The sequence below is a fragment of the Anomalospiza imberbis genome, chromosome 1 (genome assembly GCF_031753505.1).
Source record: "Anomalospiza imberbis isolate Cuckoo-Finch-1a 21T00152 chromosome 1, ASM3175350v1, whole genome shotgun sequence".
NCBI classification, from domain to species: Eukaryota; Metazoa; Chordata; class Aves; order Passeriformes; family Viduidae; genus Anomalospiza; species Anomalospiza imberbis.
Window position 1 is genome coordinate 49474646 of NC_089681.1, and position 23982 is coordinate 49498627.

General features: G+C 40.6%; 1 protein-coding gene and 1 long non-coding RNA gene across 10 annotated transcripts in view; one reads left to right on the plus strand and one right to left on the minus strand.

The window, feature by feature from the left end:
• The window catches only part of DLGAP1 (DLG associated protein 1), a 404716-nt gene that overhangs the window by 45469 nt on the left and 335265 nt on the right, over positions 1–23982 (minus strand). For 7 of the 9 annotated variants that reach the window (XM_068191544.1, XM_068191537.1, XM_068191506.1 and 4 more), the window contains one exon: positions 19704–19844. The exons of the other annotated variants lie outside the window; for them this stretch is intronic. In XM_068191544.1, coding sequence (XP_068047645.1) covers positions 19704–19844 — 141 coding nt within the window. The remainder of the gene's footprint in view (positions 1–19703; positions 19845–23982) is intronic. 9 annotated transcript variants of the gene reach the window in all.
• LOC137474752 (uncharacterized) lies at positions 13831–20347 on the plus strand. The gene is made up of 3 exons (XR_010999473.1): positions 13831–14103; positions 18414–18515; positions 20115–20347. It is a non-coding gene; the product is annotated as an uncharacterized lncRNA (long non-coding RNA).

Consider the following 23982-nt stretch of genomic DNA (forward strand, 5'->3'; position numbering starts at 1 on the left):
TCAGAAATATTTTTTCTTGAAAAAGTTTTCTTCAGCATTAAGTGTACATGCATGTGCATCTATTTCTGTAAAGGTGTTACTGGGACAAGGAGGGAATTATAGCTAATAGCATCAGATGTCCTACAGCTTTTTGTCAAAGACAAAAACCCTGCAGCTCAGTCGCTCACTATGGGCTAAAAAAAAATATTCTGCTTATGAGCAAATTAATGCACATTATTTCACTGCTCAGTCTAACACCAGCCCTATAATCACTGGATTTTCAACTATCTTCCACATTCCCCTTGAGCTATGAGTTACAAGTTTTCAGCATATTGGATACTAATACTGTGGCATGATTAGATTACCATTTCCACAGGTTGCTAAAGCAGAAGAATAGCTCATCTAAGTATGAATAGATTCATTTACTTGAAGAGAATTTTCTTTACCTTTCAGACTAATAATCTGTGTCTAACACAGGGTAAAAAGAACACAAATTATCTTCTACCTTCTCTTAGAAAATAAAATGACCTCCCTAGTTTTTACATCCCAGTGTTGGAAGGCATGCAGATTTGGGGGTTTTGTCTGGCTGCTTGGAGGAAAGTTGCTTGCAGAATGCAGATACAGACCTGTTTTCTGTTGTAGATGGAATCCATGAGTCACTAAGGAAGCTACAGCATAATGGAAAGTAGCCATTTTGTGTTCATTTTAGTGCACAGCCTTGGAGAGGAAAAACACACAAATCCATGTAATCTCTGATGTGCTACTGAATAGAATATAAAGACTATAAGTATTTTATTAGTCGGTTATGGGTTCAAAAAGGTATTTTGCACAGAGTAGATATTTCACCTTGGAATTCATGAAAACTTAACAGCTTTGAACTTGAAATAAGGACCAACATTTGAGGATATTTTTTATTTGTAGACTATTTGTTAACTAAAAATTTAACTGTATGTCCAGAAACACTCAGATCACCAGTATGCCAGAAACTCCTGTTCCAGTGCCACCAAGCAGCTGTAACTCAGCCTAAGGGGCAGCCCCTATCACAGCCCTCTCATGCTGCCAGAACTGCAGGTGAAACAGGCAGGTGAGTCCAATCTACTGTCCATTCAAATAAATAGGTAACAGATCACATGCAACACGCTTGTTTTTTGTGGAAGCTGACACACTGCAAGTGGCAGCTTTGGTGACTCACCAGCTCCTCTTGCCCACTGTTGATGGGACCCTGGTTTTGTTAAAATGCTTTCACATCCTTGCCCTACTCCATGGGATAAAGCACACAGACACACATGTTGCCTTTCCAGCTGTTCACATCTTGCAAAAGGTTTTTGGTGGATGCAAAATGCCAGAGAAATCAGTGAAAACTCAGAGGAACTTCCATCAGTGAGCAGCCTTTGTGGGCCATCCCTTGTGTTTACAAGTGAAATTCCTGCCACACATTTGTGGCCTGCTTGGCACATTTCTTACTGTGTTTTAACTCTCTGGTTTATAATTTTATTATTTTAACATAGTCTCCAGACCATGTGCAAACCACCATTGCCTTATGATATTTCTCTGCAGTGATTACATTAAAACCTTGTTAAAAGGCAAATCTAAACAACTTTGGAGATGCTCAAGGAGAACCACAGATTTCTTCTTGACATGCATCATTATGTAGTTAAAGAACATTCCATGAAACACAAGGATATTTATTATTCAACAGATTACACTGTTACAGCTTAAGCTAGTCTGGAAATGAAAGGACAGCATTATTTAATTAATGATGGTTTTCAGATTACATTCACAGAGAGAATAGCTGCCTTTTCAGTTTTTGTTAAGCCACATATGGCCATGTGAACGTTGCTCACAAAAATACCACTCCCTTCTCCCTTGCTCACACACAGACATACACGTTGTTCTCCTAACTTTGTCCTGACTGTTCCTGGACAGTTTTCCATTCTAACAAGCATCTAGGCAAACAAAAACATGCTTCCTGTAGGAAAAAGAAGCTCTTTACCTCGGAGTGTCCATATCTCTCTGTCTGTAGGACAAACATTCACTTGTGTTTTCTACTGTGGTCTCTCTCCAAGGTTTCCTCCCCTTCCTTAGCCCAGCCTCACATTGCAGATGCTCTTTCCGAGCCTCACTGCCCTCCCAAAACTGGTGTGATTGCAGCTGAATTCCTCCTTTCCTACAGAATCTCAGGATACCATATTTTTGCTTTGGAGTTCAATGCATCGTTTGATCACTGACCTCTTGTGCCTCTGCTGTTTTGCTTTCTGTAATAGCACAGTAAATATCACTCTCTATGTCCAGAAGGATAAAGTCCCTGTCTAAGTGCTTATTCAATGCACAGAGTTTGCACAAAATGCCTGAAGTTTTCCAACATGCTGTTTATATCCTGCTGCAGTACTGTCTGTCTGAAAATCCCAGTTATGACTTAGCTTCTGTGTGCTGAGCAGTTTTAGTCTGGATAATTTCAGTTCCTTGCTGAAAAAGGAAATCCGAAACAAATACAAAGCACACTCACACTCCACTTGGCAAATATATCCAGAAAACAAAAAGAGGAAAAATCTAGGAGAACCTGTATAAATGGCTATAATTACCTGGAAACCACAGGCACTCTGTCAAGTAACTTATCCCACCCACCTTATAAGAGGTATATTTGAAGGGGATGAACAACCCTTTGGCAAAGTCAGCCTCCCTCCCTTTACTGAACATCAAGTGCAGATGACTAATTTTGGATGGCCAATTAGGCAAGAGGAATCCCACTGCTAAACAACTTCAGCGTGTTGCTGCACAAAGTTTCCCCTATTTATATTTAGTCACTTTTCTCCATTTTTGCGGAGCTCTGAGATGAAAATCTGGAGACAAAAAGATACTCTTCTATCCTCAGAGTTTATCTGTCTCAGATGCACTGCTTGTCTATACATAGAAGAGCTCTTTGCTGTTTGTGTAGTGCTGTGCAGTGGAAATCAGCAGTTTGTAGACAGCTCTTTCTAAGATCAGGAGAACCTGCTTGTTTCTTTTCTCTCTGATTTCCTCCAAGTTAACAATAGATATTGACCTTATGGAATCGCTGTAGCACATTGTGAATTATGTATGAAATGCAATTTCCCTGTCTGCTGTGGACACGTTTGACTGTGCTGTTTGCAGCACTCATCGTCAGAGGGCTTGCAGTGTTCTCAGCAAAACACCTAGGGCAACTGAACTCACCATAAAGAAACTGTTAATATTCAATTAAATAAAATTATCTTTCATTCCTTAAAATCCAAATTCTTGAAAGCAATCAGCTTCTTATAACTCCTATCCCACCTTCTAATCCAGTTTAAAAAGTTTTCTTCGAACCATGGAATTGTTAAGGTTAGAAAAGACCTCTGAGATCATCACTTCCATTAACCATTAACCCAGCACTGCCAAGTCCATCACTAAATCATTTACCCAAATGCCGCATCCACATGTCTTCTGAACACTTCCAGGGATGGTGATTCCACCACTTCCTTGGGCAGCTTATTCCAATGCCTGACTACTCTTTAAGGGGAGAAAATTTTCATAATGTCTAATAGAAACCTCCACTGGCACAATTTGTGGCCACCTCCTCTTGTCCTTCCTGTTATTACCTGGGAGATGAGCCCCATTATAATCTCCTTTCAGGCATTTGCAGAGAACAATAAGGTCTCCCATGAGCCTCCTTTTCCCCAGGCTAAGCAACCCCAGCTCCCTCAGCTGCTCTTCACAAGAGTTGTGCTCTAAAAGTAGGATTTATTCACCCAAGGGCTCCACATAACCTTATAATGAAATGCAATGTTAAGTAAACAGAATGACAAAGAGAGAAGAGAAAAGAGAAAGAAGAGAAGAGAAGAGAAGAGAAGAGAAGAGAAGAGAAGAGAAGAGAAGAGAAGAGAAGAGAAGAGAAAGAGAAGAGAAAGAGAAGAGAAAGAGAAGAGAAAGAGAAGAGAAAGAGAAGAGAAAGAGAAGAGAAGGGAAGAGAAGAGAAGAGAAGAGAAGAGAAGAGAAGAGAAGAGAAGAGAAGAGAAGAGAAGAGAAGAGAAGAGAAGAGAAGAGAAGAGAAGAGAAGAGAAGAGAATATTTTGGCTGGAAAGGTCCTAAAACAATCATCTAGTCCAACTGCCTTACCAGTTCAGGGCTGAGAAGTTAAAGCAAATTATTAAGGGCATTGCCCAAATGCCTCTTAAATGCTGACAAGAGATGGGGCATCAACCACCTTCCTAGGATGCCTGGTGAAAAAACCAAACCTCAGTCAAAGGAGATTCAAAATCATGGGCAGATGCCTCACTAGCAAGCCTATAGTCAAGAAGTCAACAATGATTATAACCTACCTACTCTTTTTTCCAGCAAAACTTGCTTCAGCAAAAGTCACCTAGTCATCAAATGAGTTATATCAGGTAAGAGGTCCCATACAGACAAAATCTAGTTTTCATGAGTAGTCTGGTTCTCTGGTCAGCATGTTTCTTGTGCCCTCCAATTTGATTATCAGAGATCATCTGTGAGGTTTATGCATGTGACTATTCTCAAAGACTAAAGCAAATCAGAATGAATCAGCTGCTTTCTCAGTGTGAACACATATTTTAAAAAAATCTAATCAGAATATTTCTCCATAGTTGGGTTATTAAGAAGGTGGAAGAGAAGCACAGTTTTAAAGCAATAATAATTTTTCCTTGCTTTTGCTACATCCACTTTTAAAGTGTGTAATCAGTGTTTCTTCCCCCTCATCCTACTTTTATTATAATCCTAGGAAAAAAATGCCAGTGTAACAATGTAAAATAAATGGAACCACTTATTAATAATATACAAAAGCTACAGAAGAGGGCTGAATTACTGAAGGTATTGTGAGGAAATTTAGCCAGGTGGTTTTTTTTCTCTCCTCTTGTGCAAACCTCGTTAACAATGTCCAGGGTGTACACCAGGAATTCAGGTTTTGGTCCTGGATACGTAATGGGTTAGGAGTCTAGCAGGAGCCCCTGGCAACATGGGAACAGCATCCTGTCCCACTTCTGCTTTTTTGACACTGAAATTTTTTGGGGGGAGCACCATCTACACTCACACTTGAGCTAGTGACAGAAGTAGAAGCAGAAAATGTACGCAAGCTACCTTTAACTGAGGAGCGTGTGAGTAAATCAGGCGAGCACTCAAGTACAGCAAGGAGGTTTGCGTCAATGGTTCATTCTGCTGATGCAAGGGCTGTCCTGTAAATTGCACCCAAAAGCAAGCAGATTTGGCTTGGAATGTTTACTTCTGAAAATGAATAATGAAATGGATTATTAAAATGCACCAAATCCTGAGTTCCTTGTGGGCATGTGTAATTTGTAATCGCAGAAACTGCAGGAGCCTTCTTTTTTCCTGCTCTCAAGTAATTAAGAGTAAAACTGTTCAGCCATTTGCATGCAATGAGTTTGTTCTTCCCTTACTTACACTGCTATGTCCTGTTATACATTACACACCCAAGAATTACATACTTTATAGACTTTTGATCTTGTGGTGGAAATAAATTTTACAAGCCAGCCAAACTTCTCTTAACCACGTATACATCTGCTGTCTCCCTGAAGCTTGCTGACAGTTAATTCCCTTCACATCTCCTGTAGCTGCACAAGAGGTACTGTTCCCAGTGCCCTTGCAAGGTTACAGCCAGCTCCCACCCCACATGACTAAATCAAAGCATTCCAAAAAACCAAAGGGACAGTCAAGTCTCTGGAATTTCAAAGCAAACATTTTCTATATGTCTGGTGCTTCAACTCCTGCCAAGTCATTTCTCCTAGTAATCATGTGTTGTGTTTAGCACACCAGCCCAGCTTCTGACTCCCTTTTCACTGACAGAGCAGAGGCTTTGATTCTGGGCTGACATACACCTGGATAAATCCACCAAGGTCAACAGAGCTAGACAGGTATAAACTGAAAAGAAATAGATCCAGATATGTGACTGTGTATGCGTATATCGTGTAGTAGGAACGCACCACGATTTTTCCTGCATATCCGTAGCCCCACTGACCAGCCATGAGCAGGTGCTTTTCTGGGAATTGGAGGGTCACTGTGGCAGGACCCTAAGCAGCTTGTGATGCATAACACACTGCTGTCCCTCTGAGGACCACTCAGTGTTGCCCTGTACGTAGAGTGATGTCATACTGTGACACTGCAAGGCAGAGCTGCCAGCTTTGTGCCACTTCACAGACTCCAGGCCATATGGCTGCCATCAGAAGGTCAGATATGATACTGCAAGAGTTAAACTAGCAGGTCCAGACCCAACACTGGGCTTCACTGACCAGAATAGCTAAGGACTGCTATCATTTCCCAGCTTAACTCCTACAAGAAAGAGCAGCTCTCCCTCTTTCTCTCTCACACACATGCTGGTCCCTCACACTCTTTTCCTTTTGTCTACTCATTCATGCCCACTCTAAGTTTCTTTAAATTGCAATTGGTTAATGTCCCCAGGTCTGAGGGAACCCCTTGTCAGGGGGAAAATCTCTCCTATCTGATGAAGCGGAGAGTAGCTAAATTGCCGGATAACTGAGCAGAGATATGGCTCTTTCTTTGTGGAAGAATCCCTTTTTACCAGCAACTATATTTAAGGACAATACACAGTACATATGCTTACACACTCAGGTTTCTGTATTTTGTTTCCTGCCAAATAAGAGGCTGTATTTCTGAATATTGTGATCCCTCTCTTTGTCTCATTGGAACTTTGGACCTTAGCCTGTGCACTTGCTACCCTCGACCTTGGAGATCACAAATGTGGAGGCACTATTTGAACTAATTTCCCCCAAATTTAATTTTTTTTACTCACTCTTCCTGTACATGTGGCTCTTATTCACATACACAAGTCCTGTGCCTAACAATACACAGACAATCCTGCAGTAAATATCAAGAGGACTGCTTCGTTCCTTAAGGTTTCCAGTGTCCCCTCTCTGCCTTGAGCAATGTCCCATAATCTAATTTGCTTTAAAGAATAGCCCTCAAAATACTCTTCAGGAACTTGGTTAATCTGGTATTACTCATGCTTCTAATATTACAAGGAAGACCTTGAATGACATTTAGCTAACAGGCAGTGTGTAGCTATGGACATAATTATTTCTGAGGTAAAGACCTTGAGCTGAACGTGCATATGGTTTGCATTAGTTTTTTAAGAGAAGCCCCTAATGAAGCACATTCCCTATCCCACAAGGCATATTAGTCTGCAAAAATGGTAGAGATGAAGTCTTACCATTAATAATTAAATTATAGTTGCTACCACAGTGGCGATCATTATGCAATTACCTTTTGTCTTCAGAGCTATTTGTTCAGATAGGTTTGTAAATAGATCCTTGTTTTCATGAGTCTGATACATTAAAAATAAAAAAAGGAAAATAGCAAGATAGCTTCTGTTCCAGAAGATGTCAAGGACTTCTTCAAATATAATGGCTTCTGCCCCAAGCAACATTTTGTCTGGATTTTGTTCACAGGCTTCAATGTATTTATCAACAAGCAGAAAGAAATATCCATTACTTCTACTGCTTCCAAAATTAGTAAGAGGATTTCTGAGGAAGTATATAAACTCTGAATTGATACAAGGCCACCACTATCAAATACATGAATCTATCACTTCTGTGCTTAATGAGTTGTAGTTGGTGAGTTTTGCTCAGGGTCCGTGTCCTAAGAACCACCTGCATAGCTCAAGGTTGTGACCTCATGCACAAGTGACCCAGACAAGGGAGGCAGAGCTCAGGCACAGGTGTTTTTGGGATATTCTTCATACTGCCACCAAAGGGGAAACCATGGATGGACTTAGTGACTGTTGCTGGGCAGGTGTCTTCAACAAAGGCAGCTGTTGACCTGATAATGCTGCGTGTTCCTTCAATGGAAACATCCCTAGAAAGTCTCGTTTCCTAGGACCCCAGGCAAACCAGGGCTCACCAGTTTCCATGCAAATTCTTGGAGCACATACAGTTTAGACTCTGACCTTGTCTCAACACCCTCCCACCATACCCATACCAAAATCCAGCTATGAGAACTGGAAGGTGTTATATAATTGTTTTTTTGCTACAAGTTTTCTGACATCAGTAACATATTTGAGGAGGTGCTGCTGTTTTTGTTTTCTTTTCACTTGCTTCTAAAACCATGTGGGTTTTTTTTTGTGGAAAAGAAGAAGGATGATGGTTTTGTGTTTTGGATCGTAGAAGCTTGGATTAAAAGTGTTTGTAACCAATAATGAACATAGTCACCTCTTTTACTATTCACAAAGCTTGGAAAAAGATTTTTTGTATGTTTTTGTTATGTGCAGCATCATTCTAGAACACCTCTTATGTAACTAGGTCAGATTTTAGCACTTGTTAAGCAACTCACTTCAACTGTATCTTACTATATTCAGTGTTGATGGTTTGTGGCTGAGCAATTTTCATCACACCTGACTCTTACTGTTTATTTGTTAATGGAGACTTTTTTAAAGCACCTGCAAAAACAACATGAGTATCTGAGAAATGAAAAGTTCTCTTTGAATTTCCAACGAAAAATACCTGTGAAGAGCAACGGATACTATTCAAAGAGAATTACATTACTTTTCAGACAAAAATTATATGGGGGGAGTTGGGGTTACAAGTCCTATTGCCAGGTGAGAATTTAAAAAATGGTATACTGTAGCACTTATTCCTAAACCAAGCATTATACAAGGTAGAATTCAACGGCAAAGTTAAATATAAAATAAATCCAACAGGATTACAGAAGGGCATGGTAACCCTGTCCCTGCAGTGACCCATGTAATAGCTCTGTGCTGGTGCTTGTGATGACATGTCAGCAATCCCATGTTAAATGTACTTTGAAGGCACATTAGCTTCTCTTTGTGTGAAGGTTTCCTTCTCTCCTTTATGAACACATTTCAGTGTTTCCTGTCCTCTTCCCCTTACCCCACATCACCTGAGAACAGCACTATGTTGTTCTCTCCTGACATTCCTCCTCAACTGACTCCTGCAATAAGGAAAGTATTCTGAGTTACCAGCTTTTTTCTTCTCTTCTGTTTTTAGCAGAAATTCCTCCCCAGCAGGTTCTTCGAAATAGCTGCTGTGTGGAACGGATTTTGCAGCCATACTTTGCTTTAATGCTGGCAAACAGCTAACACTGTCTTCCTGAGACACAGAGGCAGAAGAGACAGACACAGTCCTAGAGCAGAGATGAGTCAGGGCACAAGCAAGGAGCAGGTCTGTTTGCCAGGTAAATGCTGTCTGGGGTGAGGGGAATCAAATTTTCTTGGTGAACTAGGGTATGGGGGTAGGGGGAGGAGGGGCATTTTTAACATATTTGACACTCGTGAATTACATGTTACAGAGCATTTTATACAGGCCCTAGTCACTTTGCTTCAAGAAGATCTTCCAGAAAATTAGTTGTAAAATTCTAGGTTTGGGAGAGCTTAGAACACCATAGTTGCTTCACAGATGTTGCGGTTAGGCAGACAGAGCCCATCTGAATGAGAAAACCACAGGTTTCTTATTTTGAGTCCACAATTAAAGCTTCCAAGTTTCAAGGCTGGCAAGGGTGAGGACAATTTTTCCATGAGAAACATAGCAGATGAAGCCTATTTTGCCCTGGATTACTTCTTTCTCACTTCAGCCCCTTCTCTTGCTATAATCTCCACCTACCCCATTGTTTCTCCTCTTTTCAGTTTCTCCAGGTTTCTCACAGCCCACAGAAAGAGTGGTTAATTATATAATTAGGATGAAGGAGCTTTATTAAAATCCATCAGTTCATGCTAAGTACAAATAATAGTAATAATAAAAAGGTACATTTCTCTTGCATGTATAGCTACTTTCTCTGTGCATATAATTTTTATTTACACAAAACATTTTCAACACCTGCTTTTGTTTTTCATGCTGAAAATTAACACAAAGTTATTCCTTGTGCCTCTTATACTATTCCCTTTCACGTGTGCTAACATCTATGATGGGAAAATGGTCATGGCCATGGAGAACACAATCATAGAAATTATCCATTATTCTTCATAGTCCCATTTGTATTGCCAATCTTAATATTTTGTTAGAAAACTCTCAAAGCTCTGGTCCCTGAATTAAATCAATACTCCTGTAATAAATCAATTGTAATTGAATTGTTTGAAACTCAATATATAAATAGAGATAAATTAATTTTTAATACCTCATTATTTTTACTCCAGATTTGGAGTTGATGCTGCATACAAATGACAGTGAATAGTCTGGGATATTTTAGACCAATGGAAACCTCATAACTGATGAACACAAGTTAAAATGTATCCTTCCAGAAATCTTATATGTGATCCCAGATTTTCTGGGAGCCTCTGATGTGCAGGGAGAAATTCCTTCTTTTCGCTTTTTTTCCCCACTTTCTCCTAATATATTAAAATCTGGGCCTTCCAAACCACACCTCTGCTCTAAGCTAGGGAAATCAACCAGAATAATAATTGGGGGGAAAAAAAATAAAGCTTATATTCCATTTTAATAATTCAAAAGAGAAAAGATCTCACACTGTGGTGCTATTTTGAATTTTGTGTCAGGTATCACAGAAACAAAACACATAAAAACAAGGTTAAGTGAGAAATGAACATCCTGAAATAGTCCTGAACAATTCATTAAATATTTCAGAAAAAGGAAGATTTCAAGTCCTCACACAATCAAGCAGAGGCCTGTACCACCCTGGTATTGCAGGCTTTCTTTTTTTAGGTCTGGAAAGCATAAAGAAGGAGTAATATTACTTTTGGGAGACTCTGTCTAGCATAGTTTGTGTGGGAGTTTTCTGGAAGTTTTCCCTGATAAATGATTTTACCGGGCAGTAAAAAAAAAATCAGGAAAGCGCTGAGCTGTCCATTCAAGACAAATTACTTTCTTCACCCACTCCTTGAAATCCTTTAAAAACTTACTGTAATGATTAATTTCGAAGAATTCTAAAAACTGTTGAAGTCCAGGGCCTATGACTATCTCACATCCCTCCTGGGATAACAAGACACATCATGGTCTTGAATTGAATCCTGCCTGGTGTATCCACATATTTACTCTGGGTATCCCTCTGTTTTACTTGTTACCTGAATGTTCCTACAGAGTCATTGGGGTTTTGGTATTTTATAATGCTGCATACTTCACTACTAAACAAAACACAAGAGAGTGTTTTGCCCTCTTTCTTTATATTTGTTTCATCAAAATTATTTGTTTCAGTCGTAGTAAAGAGGAAACCAGACTCACAAGGAGGAAAGAAGAGGCAAGCAGGAAGATGCCAATAACGGCAGAGAAGACAAAAAAAATGGAAATAGAAAGAAAAGTCTGCACATGCTCAAGGGGCTCCACTGCTTTTCTGTGATACTGGTGCCTCACTGGACCCATGAGGAGTTTTGCAGTACATATAATAAACAAACGGTGGTAGGAGATACATGGAGAATAACAATTAAGGACAACAATGAGAAAAAAATTTACAGGAATAATTGCGCCTCATTAGAGGTATGATAATAAACAATGATATGTATTTCTGGTGATAATGATCCTGAAGTTCACTCTCTCCACTTATTCCAACTTTCCCCACAGTGCCACTACTGTCTAATATGGCATATTTATGCAAAAGATGAGTTAGAAAATTAGATTCCATTAAAAAAGCATCAGGTATAATAAGGAAAGCTATGGAAAACAACCTGTTATCCTTCTGCACCTGTCACTTCCAATGGTTTCCACCACCCACCCATAAGCATTTGACAAGCATTATTAAGTCTCATATTCTCTTGATTTTACTGAAGGAGAAACTGAGGCAAAGAAAAACTTGTCTACCAAGCATCTGGGCTAGGCACTGGGCCAGCCTGGGCCATGCATGAACTGTTTCTGATGCTTCTATATAGAATATTATTAATTACTGGCAATTTGTAGCAGGCAAACCCGAATGAAGGTGTTATTAGCAGTGTGTGAACACACGGAGAAGAGCTCCCCAGAGGAGCTCCCAAACACTCACAGTTTTAATAGCCATTAGAAACTCACATTGGGAACAAAGATCTTTTAAGACATTGCTGCCATACTAATTTTGATGACGGCAGATAATTAAATCAGCAAACCCAAGCTCTGAGCTTACTTTCCTTGCTTACTGAGCAAGGAAAACCTCGTATCCACAGTGCAGCTGTGACTGCAGGCTGGAGTGCCTCACAGTGCTTACAAAAGCAACTACAAAAATATTTTCAAAACCTTTAGCAGACTCGTGCAGGACAGCTTATCCACCTACCACTACTGGGCTGATCAACTCTCAAAACCAGGGAAGAGAAAAGGTGCTAGTGATGCAAACACTGCCAGCGGGACATTCAAGGGTCAGAGGCTTTCATCCCCTATTTAGCAGTAATTTGGTATGTAAGGGCTGCATGAGCCTTTGAAGCTCAGTGCTGCTGTTTTTAAAGGCTCCCATCAGCCGACCTATAGTGTAACTGAGGCAGAAACAGCAGTGTAATAGCAGACAAAGTGTTCTTCTTGCAGAGTCTGCAGTTCTCTGACATGTCTGCTTGACTCTCCTTTCATGGCAGACAAATTCCCATCAGGAACCAGTTAACAGGGACAGCCAGGAGCAGCACTGACAAGCAACAGCTTTGGAGGAAGGCAGTCATGTATTTAAAAAGGAAAAACCACCACGAAGAAGCCCACAAAAAAACCACATTATTTATTTTTCTGGGAGGTGAGTGGGAAGAGTTTCAAAGCATGGCTGTTATACTATTTTGGCACAAAAAGTACTTTTCCAAATTCAAATCTTCCATCAGGCTGGCTTGGAAAATGGCATGTGGTTTAGAACCATGGCTTGTTCCTTTCAGCTTTGCCTCATCTTCCAGGTTAAAGTTTCAGCTGGGAGCATATCTGGGGGAAGGGAGGAGCATGTAAGAACCAGAGTATTCCCAGTGCATTCCCACTGGCTGGCCCTGAGATCTTCAGGTAGTAAACACAAGCACTTTCCATAAAAGGACCTTGCTTGGCAGGTACCAAGGGGGAAAAAAAGGGACTATTGCTGAAGTGGGGAGCAAAAAGAAGTTATTTGCTGGCAGAGGAGAAAGGAATGAAGGATGCTGAAAGGGTACTGGGCAGCTGCTTTTCCGGCTGCTATGGGAGCCAAGGGAAGAGCCTTTGATCTGCTGAGCGGGCTGGGCTTGCTGCCAGGACCTACATCCTTTCTCCAGCACTGACAGCAGGCTTCCTTGCTAGCTCCTCTCTGATTGCCCAGTCAAAAAACAAATGACGTAACTCGTACAGGGACCTCACTGAAACGTTTCTATTATTACCAGCTCTGCAGAAAACATATGCTACAGATGCCTCAATCTGAAATTATCTTCTTGTCCAAGGCAGAACAAAAAGGAGAAAAAACCCATGAGGTCCTCTGGATTATATCTTATGGCAGTAAGATATATCTTTATGAGGCGAAGCCTCATAAAACCCCTTCTGGCATACAGAGGGATTAAGCAAACCCATTGTTTTTACAGAGGAACTACCTCTGCTGCATAGCACCTTGGCCAAGCAAACTCTTCTCCAAATGTCTATCTGTCATTAGGTCTTGTGACTGGGAGATTTAAATAGGAATACAGATTCCAGACCTAACACAGCTTCCAGGCCAATACCTCAAATAATGTCATCAAGATTGCATTTACTAAAGAATGAGCTGTAATGGCCAACAATGTTCAGTTTAGAGTGATGTGGAGGTCAGCCTGCTTGATATGTGCTGCTGCCCAAGAAAGGAGAACATGAAGGCAGCCATGCTCCTCAGCCCTCAGACCAAAACAACCAGAGAATAGAGAATTTTCTCCAGAACCAGCATGTCTTTAGCCCTTGCTGGTGTAACATGCTATTGCCATCACTGCAGGTAAATTCTGCGTGGACATGGCCCAGGCTTAGACCTTACCTCAGAACCAGTCAGAATGTGAAAGTCTCATCACTTGAAGCACAGAAATATGTTACATTATTTGAAGCAGAATTGTATGCTTTTGCATGATGTAACAAAACATTCACTTTATCTTCTTTGCAGCACAACAGCTTTTACACTGTCATCTCCCCTTCCTTTTGATGCTCACCATCACTACCGAGAGTACAGCCTTGCAAGACTCTGGGAGTACTGAATCAGGAGCTTGCAAGGTGCCACAAAGTTAATGCAACCAAGCATTCTGTTATCTCAATAATGCTTCCATCTTGCTATCAGGTACATGTCGCTTTGCGCTAATGTTATTTGCATGGCAGTGGCAGCTTCTCTCAGACAGGGTGCCCTGCAAGATTAGGTCTCCCCTAAGCCTTCTTTTCTCAAGGGCAAACAAACCCAATCCTTTCCTCATATGGCAGACTTTCAAGTCCTTTGTCCTTGTTTCTTTTCTCTGGATGCTTTCCAGCCTGTTTGCATGTTTATACTCCATGGAAGTTTCCAGAGGACACTATCACCCTCCCTTCCCATGTGCCCCTCTTGCCAGCTGAGCTTTGAGTGAGCTGAAGTTTGCTCTATTAAAGTCTAAAACCTTTGGTTTCGTACTAACCTTCAGCATGCCCAGCTGAATCACAAACTCCACAACGCTGTGATCACTATAGCCGAGGCTATCACTGACCAAGTTATTTCAAAGCAGGTTTCCTTGGTTTGTGAGTCCAGCAGTGTCTCATTCCTGCTTGGCACATCTCTAATATTTGTATGAGGAAGTAGGTATGAGTATTTGTATGAGGAAGTCCTTCTAGTCACTCCAGGAACTTGATGGATAACGTGAGCTGCTGTACTGTTCTTCCAACAAATGTCTGGACAGCTGAAGTCACCCACATGAACCAGGTTCTGTGAACAGCTTGCTTAAGTGCCCTGAATATAGCTTTGTTGGTCATATTGTCTTGGTTAGGAGGTCAGTAGAAGTTGCCTACTGAAACATTCCCCTTGAAGATGACTTCTCTGATCTTAACTCAAGGCCATTCTGTAGGGCTTCCACAGTTGCTGTGGTTGACTTCTATGCATCAGAACTTCCCCTTGACAAAGAGCAAGACTCCTACTGTTTTGCCCTGCCTGTCTTTTTGAAACAGCCTGTAGCCATCCATCACAATCCTTCAGTCATGTGAGCTGTCCCACCATTTTTCAGTTATTCCTATGAATAACTCTGCTCTTGATGAAGCCCTTAGTCCCTGGTGCCACTTGGGCCACCAGTTTCAATCTAAGTTGTTGTTTGCTGCTGTTTGTGTGGAAAGAACCTGCAACGACTTTGTGCTTTTTTCTCCTCACAGCTGCGAAGTTTTACTGAACCTTGCAGACATTGAGAAGACATTTTAAACAGAAACATATTTATGAAGTTGGGGGTATTGAAAAAAGAACAAACAACAGAATACCAGTGATAGATTTTGAAAGCACTGGCTAAATTTTGCCTTCTAGCACACCTAATCAATATTAACAGACTTTTTTTGAATATATGTACCTGAAACCCATTTTTTCCACTTGTGAGTCTCAATTATGTGCAATTACTTACTAGTCTGATGTGATATCCTTTGCAATTCCTTAGCAGATTTTAATTTATTTTAATGAAAAAAAATATTTATTTGCATCACTGCTTCTTGAACCCATAGAGTTCAACAAAACATCTGAATAGTTTTGGACAGTTCATTAAAAAAAACAGATTGTCTTCCCTAGCCTTCTGCACTTCAATTTTAGCACTTTTGGCACACTTATATCAAACCCACACTTTAAAATAAAATGTCTGTCAAATAAAAAAGAACACCACTGATTAGGAAAGAAATTTTGTTATCCATCTTCCAATTGCACATTGCAAAAGTTGCAGTTTCCTAAAAAGGACAACTTTAAAAAAGTAGTTGACAGTTTAATTTTTAAGAGACCTGAATGACGAGATTTTCTGCTATGTTAATAATTGAAGCTTTACTTTTAATTTTTCATCAGTAATATATACAGGAGTGCAGAGATGTCAGTAGCTGGGTTTACAGGAACTCAACACATAGCTGATTATGCTGCAGAACAACTGCAAACACACTGCAGCAAGGCCCTCCTCACTCTGCCCACAGCTGCATAGAAGGTAAGGCTGAACAAGTCAGATGAAGGATTTGTTAGAATTATCACATGGCAAGGTATTAAAAGGCTGCAATTTGGCCCAAAGAGGTGACACAAAAAAATAATTTTGTCATCACAGATTTTGCCTGCCATTGGCTTTTTGAAGGTGAAGGAACATGATGACTTGTTTTTTCTTATGGCTGGGAAAAAGGTGTCCCTGTCCTCCAACAGCTGTTGTCACTCACTTTCTTGATGCTGTCTGTGTCAGCAAGAACCATTTGGACCTTCCTTCTGTAATTCAGGGTCAAACAGCCCAAATTTGAAGATCAGGAGGAAGACCTAAAGCCAATAGTTCTTCATCTAGTAGCTCTTCTTTCTATCCTGTTCCCTGGCCTGTGACTCTGGCAAATGACTCATTCACTCACAAGGCATCACTAACTTAGAGAGCTTTCTAAATTGGTACCATCCAGATCCTGCTTTGCAAAGCAGGCTCCTGGGACACAGAGCTGCGACTTAGCCTGCTTGAAAACCAGCTCAGGCTATATGCTTTTGCAATCTGGTGATAATAAAAACCAGCAGTATACCTCCTAGGCCTCTTTTCCAGCCTGTTGATAGTTCTATGTGTTTAGTATGTAACTGGCATCAGACAAAGGGAAGAAAGCCTATAGGGTCAGAAATAGAAAACACTCGCTAAACCAGATGCATTGCAGCTATCATAGTTTCCACTTACTTTTGCACATCTTTAATAATTGTCAATCTGAAATGAGACCAGCTGACAGGCTGCAATATATAACAAATATGTTCATGTTTATATGTGTTCCTAGCTTCCTTCTCCAAATGTACACACTTGAAAAGCTTTGTGTTTTGCAGCCTCACCCAAACATCTGCAATCATTTATGGACTAAAAGAGCTTGCCATCTCAGCCTAGGTTTTTCAACACACACTACAACTGATGTCATTTTGGTATTTTGTATTTTTAAGAGAAACAAATACGTTTCCAGGCAAACCACATCACAGAACATGCCACAGTTATCAGTTCAAAGAGCCTCACTGACTCAGCAGCTAGTGCTGTGTTTCATCTAGTCTTCCTAAGGTCAGGCAGGGAAATGTTAGCCTAGGAATACACATCTGTGTGTATACCAACAGCTTCAGTCTTCAGTTGTTCTCTCCTCGACTGCCCCCTGAAATAATCCTCAGCAAAGCACAAGAGCTGTCAAGTACAGGCTTGGCCAAGGCTTTCATGTGAATCGCACTACATGCTGGAGTGGGTGTGTTTTGTGTGCCATTTTAGGGATGAATGAAAACAGACTGATGGAAATGGACATTGTTTCTGTCATCACAGTGCCATCACATTATTATAAAGAGGTCCCTTAAACTTATATACAAAAGTGTGTCCTGCTTACATTTTGTCTTTTCTGTAGCCAACACCAGACCAGAACTGGGGTTAGAAATATACTCCCAAAGGATCCCGGAAAGTGGAAGTAAGACAGGATTTAGGATGGACCACTTAAACCTTTGCTTCTCCAATTTAGCAAAAGAAGCTAGACATAGTTTGGGTTCCCAAAGGACCCATCATGGATCCAGGCTCCAGTGAGAAACAGTGATTAGACTGGACACAGCAGAGGCAAAACAGAACTGGCTCTGGGGCTGCTCCTATGAACCTGAGCATGGTTTGAGTTTGTAACCTCATGCAAATCGTGGGTTGAGGCCTCTGAAACTTTCCTGATGCAAATTCAGCTGCATAAATGAAACTAAGGTGTTGTAGTAAAAGGGAGGAGTGGATGCTAACAGCTCAGCATTGGCAGGCACTGATTAAACACTTTGATGACTTTGTTGACAGGCTAACAGTGATAAAGTTTCATCAAGTTCTGAAGGCATCCAGATATTTCTAAAGAAATATCCTTTACTGAAATTAGAGGAATAAGGTGTTCAGGGGATTCAAAGGAGTGATGAGCTTTTTAATATGTAAATAATTTGGATTTACCTTGGTAAATAGGTTTTAACACAGCTGAGATAAGGAAAATATACTGTAGCAGAAATATAGACATTGTATTTCAGATGAGGGGGAAGGGCTTCAGTTTCAGAAGACCACAAACATCAAATGAAGTGTCTTAATACCTTGATGTAACAACTTCAGATAGAAATGAAGAAAACATAAAAGATGGCTGCAAGAGTCATTCAGAGTTTTACTCCTGGAAATCAGTCTCTGTGTTGCCACTGGGACTACTATCCAGTGCTTCTCCTCCCTGTTTGAGGTCTGACATATGGACACACACACTGATGTGACTAAAATAATTTTTTATCATAAGATTATATGTCCTCATGAAAGGGCTCCAAAGAGTGGGTGTTCTTTAAAGTAGGCATTCAAAAGCACAGGTATCTAAAAATGTGTTATTAAAGGAGAGCTATATAAGCTTTACAAGCTGTATTTTCCCAAGGGCAAGCTGATCTTTTTTTTCCTTGTTCTCACAATTGAAGATTTCTTTTCACAGACCCAGATCCTGAAAGATCCTAGTGAGAAATGACTCTTCATATTACAAATGCCTCCTCTGCTGTCCCTACAGCCTGCCTAGCAGAGCCTTTTGAGCTTTAAGGTAATATCAAAGTGCATAGTTTTGAATGTAAGTCATGCTTGGCATTTCAGATTTTAACTGTTTATAGTGCTCTTGGGTTTACACAAATATGACAGTTCCAATGTTTGCTGTGGCACTTTTGTCTTAAGAGCTATTCACCATGATTTTATGTTTTGGGTGATGACAACATAGTGTTTCAGATCTGTAAAACAGTTTGTTTTGGATATCTGTACTTAATGGAGGACAGTTGCTACAGCCACAAACTCCTGTGCAGCTTCTATCCATTCCCCAGCAAGCCAATATTCTCCAGGCCAAACATCAAGATTCATCATAAAAGCTGCTGTAGAAAAAAGGTAATTTCCCATCACTTCAGTGCTACAATGCTGTTGCAGAAGAAACACTGCTCAGGAGCTATGAGCAAGTCACAGAGAAATGACACACGAACGTGTTTGAAAGTCTGTAATGGAAATGTCCCCCGTGAATGGGCTATTCAGAAAGGATCACTTCAGCTCCTTCCAGAGCATGTATTAAGGACAAGATCTGATGGCATTTGTCTTCACTGGTAGCAGTTTCCCCCCTCCCTTTCTCTCTCTTTCTTATTTTTTGAAAAAAATTATGTCCATATTCACAGCATGGGTCCAGAAAACAGCTGTATTAGCAGAGTTGGAGGGAGAAAGAAACTGAAACAGGACCAGGGATACTGTATGGCAATATAATTTCTGAAGACAGCATGCTACTACTAGAATCTAACTTTAGGTCAGACTTTACAGTGACTATGACAGCAGTGCAAGGAGTTTTATTTTCCTAATCTGAAGTTGGTTTTTTAAGAACTTTTACTTCATATTGTAGGAAGTATCGAATTTATACTGATTTATATTGATTTTTACCTTCAACATAAGGAGCAATTAATTACTTTGCAACCAAGGAATCATACCTGGCTTCACAGAGATACTGATATTTGAACAGATTAGTTAAACCAAAACTACTTGAACATCTAGTCTGAATAGAGGTTTCTGAGAATTTTGCCTATCTGCATCATCAAATACATAAATACAGTTCTCCTCCTCTACATTCAGGTTGGTGTTGTTGAGGCAAAAGTGTGATCCCAGTTCTGTCAGACTTCTTTTTTACCTATTGGAAGAAAAAGGTTTACTCCCTGGATAATTCATGTATAGTTCTGTTTTAATTAATCAACAATTAAACACCCACCTCTAATAACGCCCAGATCTTTTAAAAGATCTTGACAATGCAAGTCATCCACCCGGATGTATGAAGCGTCTTCTATGTTCGCCACTGTAAGAATGCCAAGATCCTCTTTTTGTGCTGGTGAGCTCTGTAAAGCTGACACACCTAAGAAGAGAATAGGCTCATCTCCATTAGATCTTACACACCTGCAATAAAACTGTTAGGAAAAATAGTTTTGTTGCAGAATCCTTCACCTTGGCAGCATTGTGAAAGCCAGGGGTATACAATTTAACACTGGGCTCAGCTGGGATTTACTTTGATATTCATCAATGAAAGGGTGATTTTTACAGAATACCCTTTTGAGAATAGAAAATAGAGCTTTGAAGTCTTCTGCTGAAAAGACAGGTGAGCTGATCTTTGCTTCATATTCCACAGGTGACACTCATTGTAATGGCTGTGGAAAGTTAAGCACCGTTTCAACAACAGAAACTAAAAGCAGTCAGAGCAGAAGCATTCATTACATGCACGGAAAAAGCAGACAGTGACTCTCCACTTTAGTCCTTTGTCTTGGAAGTTCAGCAGTGAATTGGAGAAGCTTTCCACCTGCCCCAGCATTGTGTGAAGTGTTATGGAATTGGGTCAGTTTGTTCACTGAAATGTTCTTCTAAAAGATAGGTCTATCTTCTAAAAGATTCTAAAAGCATAGATTCACCTTGGGGCTGACTGTGTGTTTTCTTTCAATCAGTTACTGCAAATTGAGCAGTTGCAAGAGCCTCTCTAAGGAGAGCCCAGGGGTGCACTTTTCCTGGTCGTGCCCAGCTGAAACTTCATGAGCAGAAGGCAGCCAGACTTTCAGCAGGCATAAAATGCAGGTATAGCTGCTGAAAGGGCATCCTATTTCCAGTACGTAGATAACCCACTTGCTTATTTCCTATCGGTGTATCCAGATTTGTTTCCATGGAAGTCTAGGTTAGTTGGGGAGATGGTTGCAGCCTGGTCATTTCCCACAAGCAGGACTCTGAGGAACCAGGACTCTGAGGGTATGTGGACTTTACCAGTCAAGACGCAGGCACTCTGACTGAGTATCGGTCTGTGTGGATGGACCAGGAGAAAAGACTTCTTGAATAAACAAGTGAAAAAGGTTCCTTCTTATTTCCTGCTCATCTGTCTCTCGACACTGAACTGCAAGGCTCTAGTATTGTGAAGAGATGTAAAAAATTTACTGGAAGGTGAGTGGGTGTTATGCCACAACTGCTTGGTACAAAGAAGCAGTACATTGGAATCAGCACTGGAAACTGTTGAAGAACACCAACTCTTTCAAACATGATTAGAATTAATGGTTTCACCATTTACATTTTGTGGAGTCATGTCACCTGAACATTTTTCGTTGGGTAGAAACCTCACACTATTTAAAACACTGTGTCTTGAGGCACTCCTTTCTCCAGTAGAACAATAACTCCCTCTGGTGTTTGCCTGCTATTGTTACTGCCTCTGCCACAGCCCTGGGAAACCCTGCCAGAGGAAGGAAACCCTGTCAGATGATCTATGAACTATAAACATTCTTTCCTTAACTGATGGCATTTTACACTTTGGGCAGAAAAAAGGCCATTGCTTCCACCGGGCCGGCCCCAGGGGCACTCAGGTCCGGGAGCATCCTTACATCAGGAAAAGTGGAATGCCGAACTCCACTGCTGCCGAGGGCTCATGCTGCCAAAGACTCATTTACATGCTCCCTGCATTTATTTAATGACATGAACAGTAGGCTTATTGCAATGTGTCTGGATGCTTTATTTGATGAATGCTGGAACTTACCAATCCAGTCCCCAGAGGGTTGGGATACACATAGGGATATGTCAAATGGCTGGATGATAGTTCAGAGTTAATGAATTGCTGTGCTCAGCTCTTGGGACAGACAATGTGGAACTGTCATTCAGCTGCAAACATATTTACAGGAATGCTGTCACAGCTTTGAGGCTCAAATCTGACCTACAAGTAAGTTACAAACTACATCTGCAGGCAGAGGAAGAAAAATGAGATGCAAAAGAATTAAGCTCCTGCCCTTTGGGCTAGACCATATCGATCTATTGCCATAATAATGCTGATTGTAAATTTTCTTAATCTAAAATTTATGAGAAAAATCTAAACTTTTAGTCTTAAATATATATTGCACAATAATTTTTAAGTACACACGCACATTTTTTTTCAGATTTCAGCTGCGATCAGATGATGGAAACAAATCTCAAGACACGATGAAAGACACTAAATGTTTGAGTTATGCATTTTGCCAAAGAGAAGAGGCTATTTTGATGGGATGTTTAATAGAAATTTCTTCCTGTGATCATTCAACTGGATGCTCACTCCAAACAGCCCAGAGGCTTTTTACATTTGACCTAAATGTCTGGATTTTTTCTCTTTTCTTCAGCATATCACAGAACAGAAATCTCTAAGCTGATTATTGTTGCTTAATTCTCTTCTGAATGCAAACATCTTTGCATATTTCAGACACTGCTATATAGAGCTGGAATCAGAAAAGCTAAAAGAGCTTGAGAGCTCAATCTAAATCCCAACTGTCTGGCTCTCTGGCCAATGCCTTATATTATACAAAGTGTGTAACCATCCTACACCTTTGATGTAAAACAACTCTCTTTTAATGTGCTGTAATCTCTTATTCCCTTTGTCTCTCAAATAATAATCCTCTTACTCATGGTAATCCTTAAAATCACACATGCTCTTTAAAGCTTTTCTTTTGGAAAGTATTCACACCCATTTTTCTGGGCACTGGCAACTAAATATTACAGACAACCTGATTCTTCTGACTTTGACCAAGACAATTGGAATTTTTTGTATTCCACATTTATTGCTTGGCTGGAACTGGGTCAACAAAATGAGCAAACAGTTTCTAGCTGTCCAACAGAACCACAGTGTGCGGACTGTTTGTTTGGCCAAGGCAGAGGCACAAGATGTTTGGAAGAGTTAACAGGAAACAAGTAAAATGACATTTTTATTTGGGTTATAAAACAGAAAATGAAGATTAGTTGTCTAGAATGATTGAAGAACATGTTCTCCTGGACTGTTAAAACAAGCTAGTGAAAGAAAAATTCTCACCTCCTCAGCAGTAATAATCAAGCCCCCTAGCACTGGCTCCTGGACACTTACAAACATGCTACTGGCTATTCAAAGTTGCATTACTGCAAGGTTAAATATTTTTAGGTATTGCCACCTTAAATCAGAGGTAGAGGTTGAGACTAGAATTACTTAATCAGATCAGCATGTTGATTTAAATGATCTAATAATGACAAAATGGGATGATTAGAATGGGAGTCTCATCAGGTCAGATGTAATATCCTAAAAGACATAAACTGCTTTAATTGCAGGACATGATGAATATGAGCCTAAGAGTTCAAAAAGATCTTTTTGAATATGAGCCTAAGAGTTCAAAAAGAAAGATCTTTTAAAAGGTCTTAGAAGATATTTTTATTTGTTGATAAATGTGCACATTGCCATAAGGAATTTGTAGCAAGCTAGGAGGAGTGCAGAGGCACAGCTTCCAATGATACAACAGCACAACCTGCTGATCAGACCACCTCATCGTGTGTGTCCAAGCCCAGCCACTTTGCCTCACTCACTCCTTAAAAGACCAAGCACAGAATTTTCTCCAGGTTTGCTTTTTACAGAGATTAGGGTCTGCTGTTCTGTCAGCAGGACAGATCCTGGTTCTACTCCTGATATCTAGGAGCATTTTACTGTTTCGCCCTTGTTGGAAGGTCCTTCTCCCATCCTTACCCCTCTGTGTTGAGCTGTCCTACACAGACATGTTATCCCCCCTCTCCTGAGCCATCAGAGCAGGCAGAGGGAGGGATCAGTCCTGGGCTCTGGGTCAGCTGCTGACTCACAGCAGCTGCCCTGGGGATGATGGATGCACAGACCCCAGCTGAACAGCACAGCTCTCTGGCGTCACGAGTTAGTGTTCCACTGTGCTTGTTATCTGATCTTGTCACTACAAGAGGCTTAAAGTTGCTCCCGAAGTTCTGTGAAACTCTCATTCTTGGACAAAATCAAGGTAATTTTGCACTTCCTTCCTATAGATTATAACCTACACTTCACGAATCACAAACCAGAACACAAGCTTCCCAAATTCGAGAGTCTGAGGAAAGGGATCTTGATGGTTTCTCAACCTAAGCAGCTTTCAACTTTCGATGATCAGGGATGCCTCACAGCCCTGCAGGTCACTCTTTGCACTGAACTGTGGTAGCTCAAAGCACGCCACCCAAGCTTAACTAGAACACTAAATAGTACCAATAAA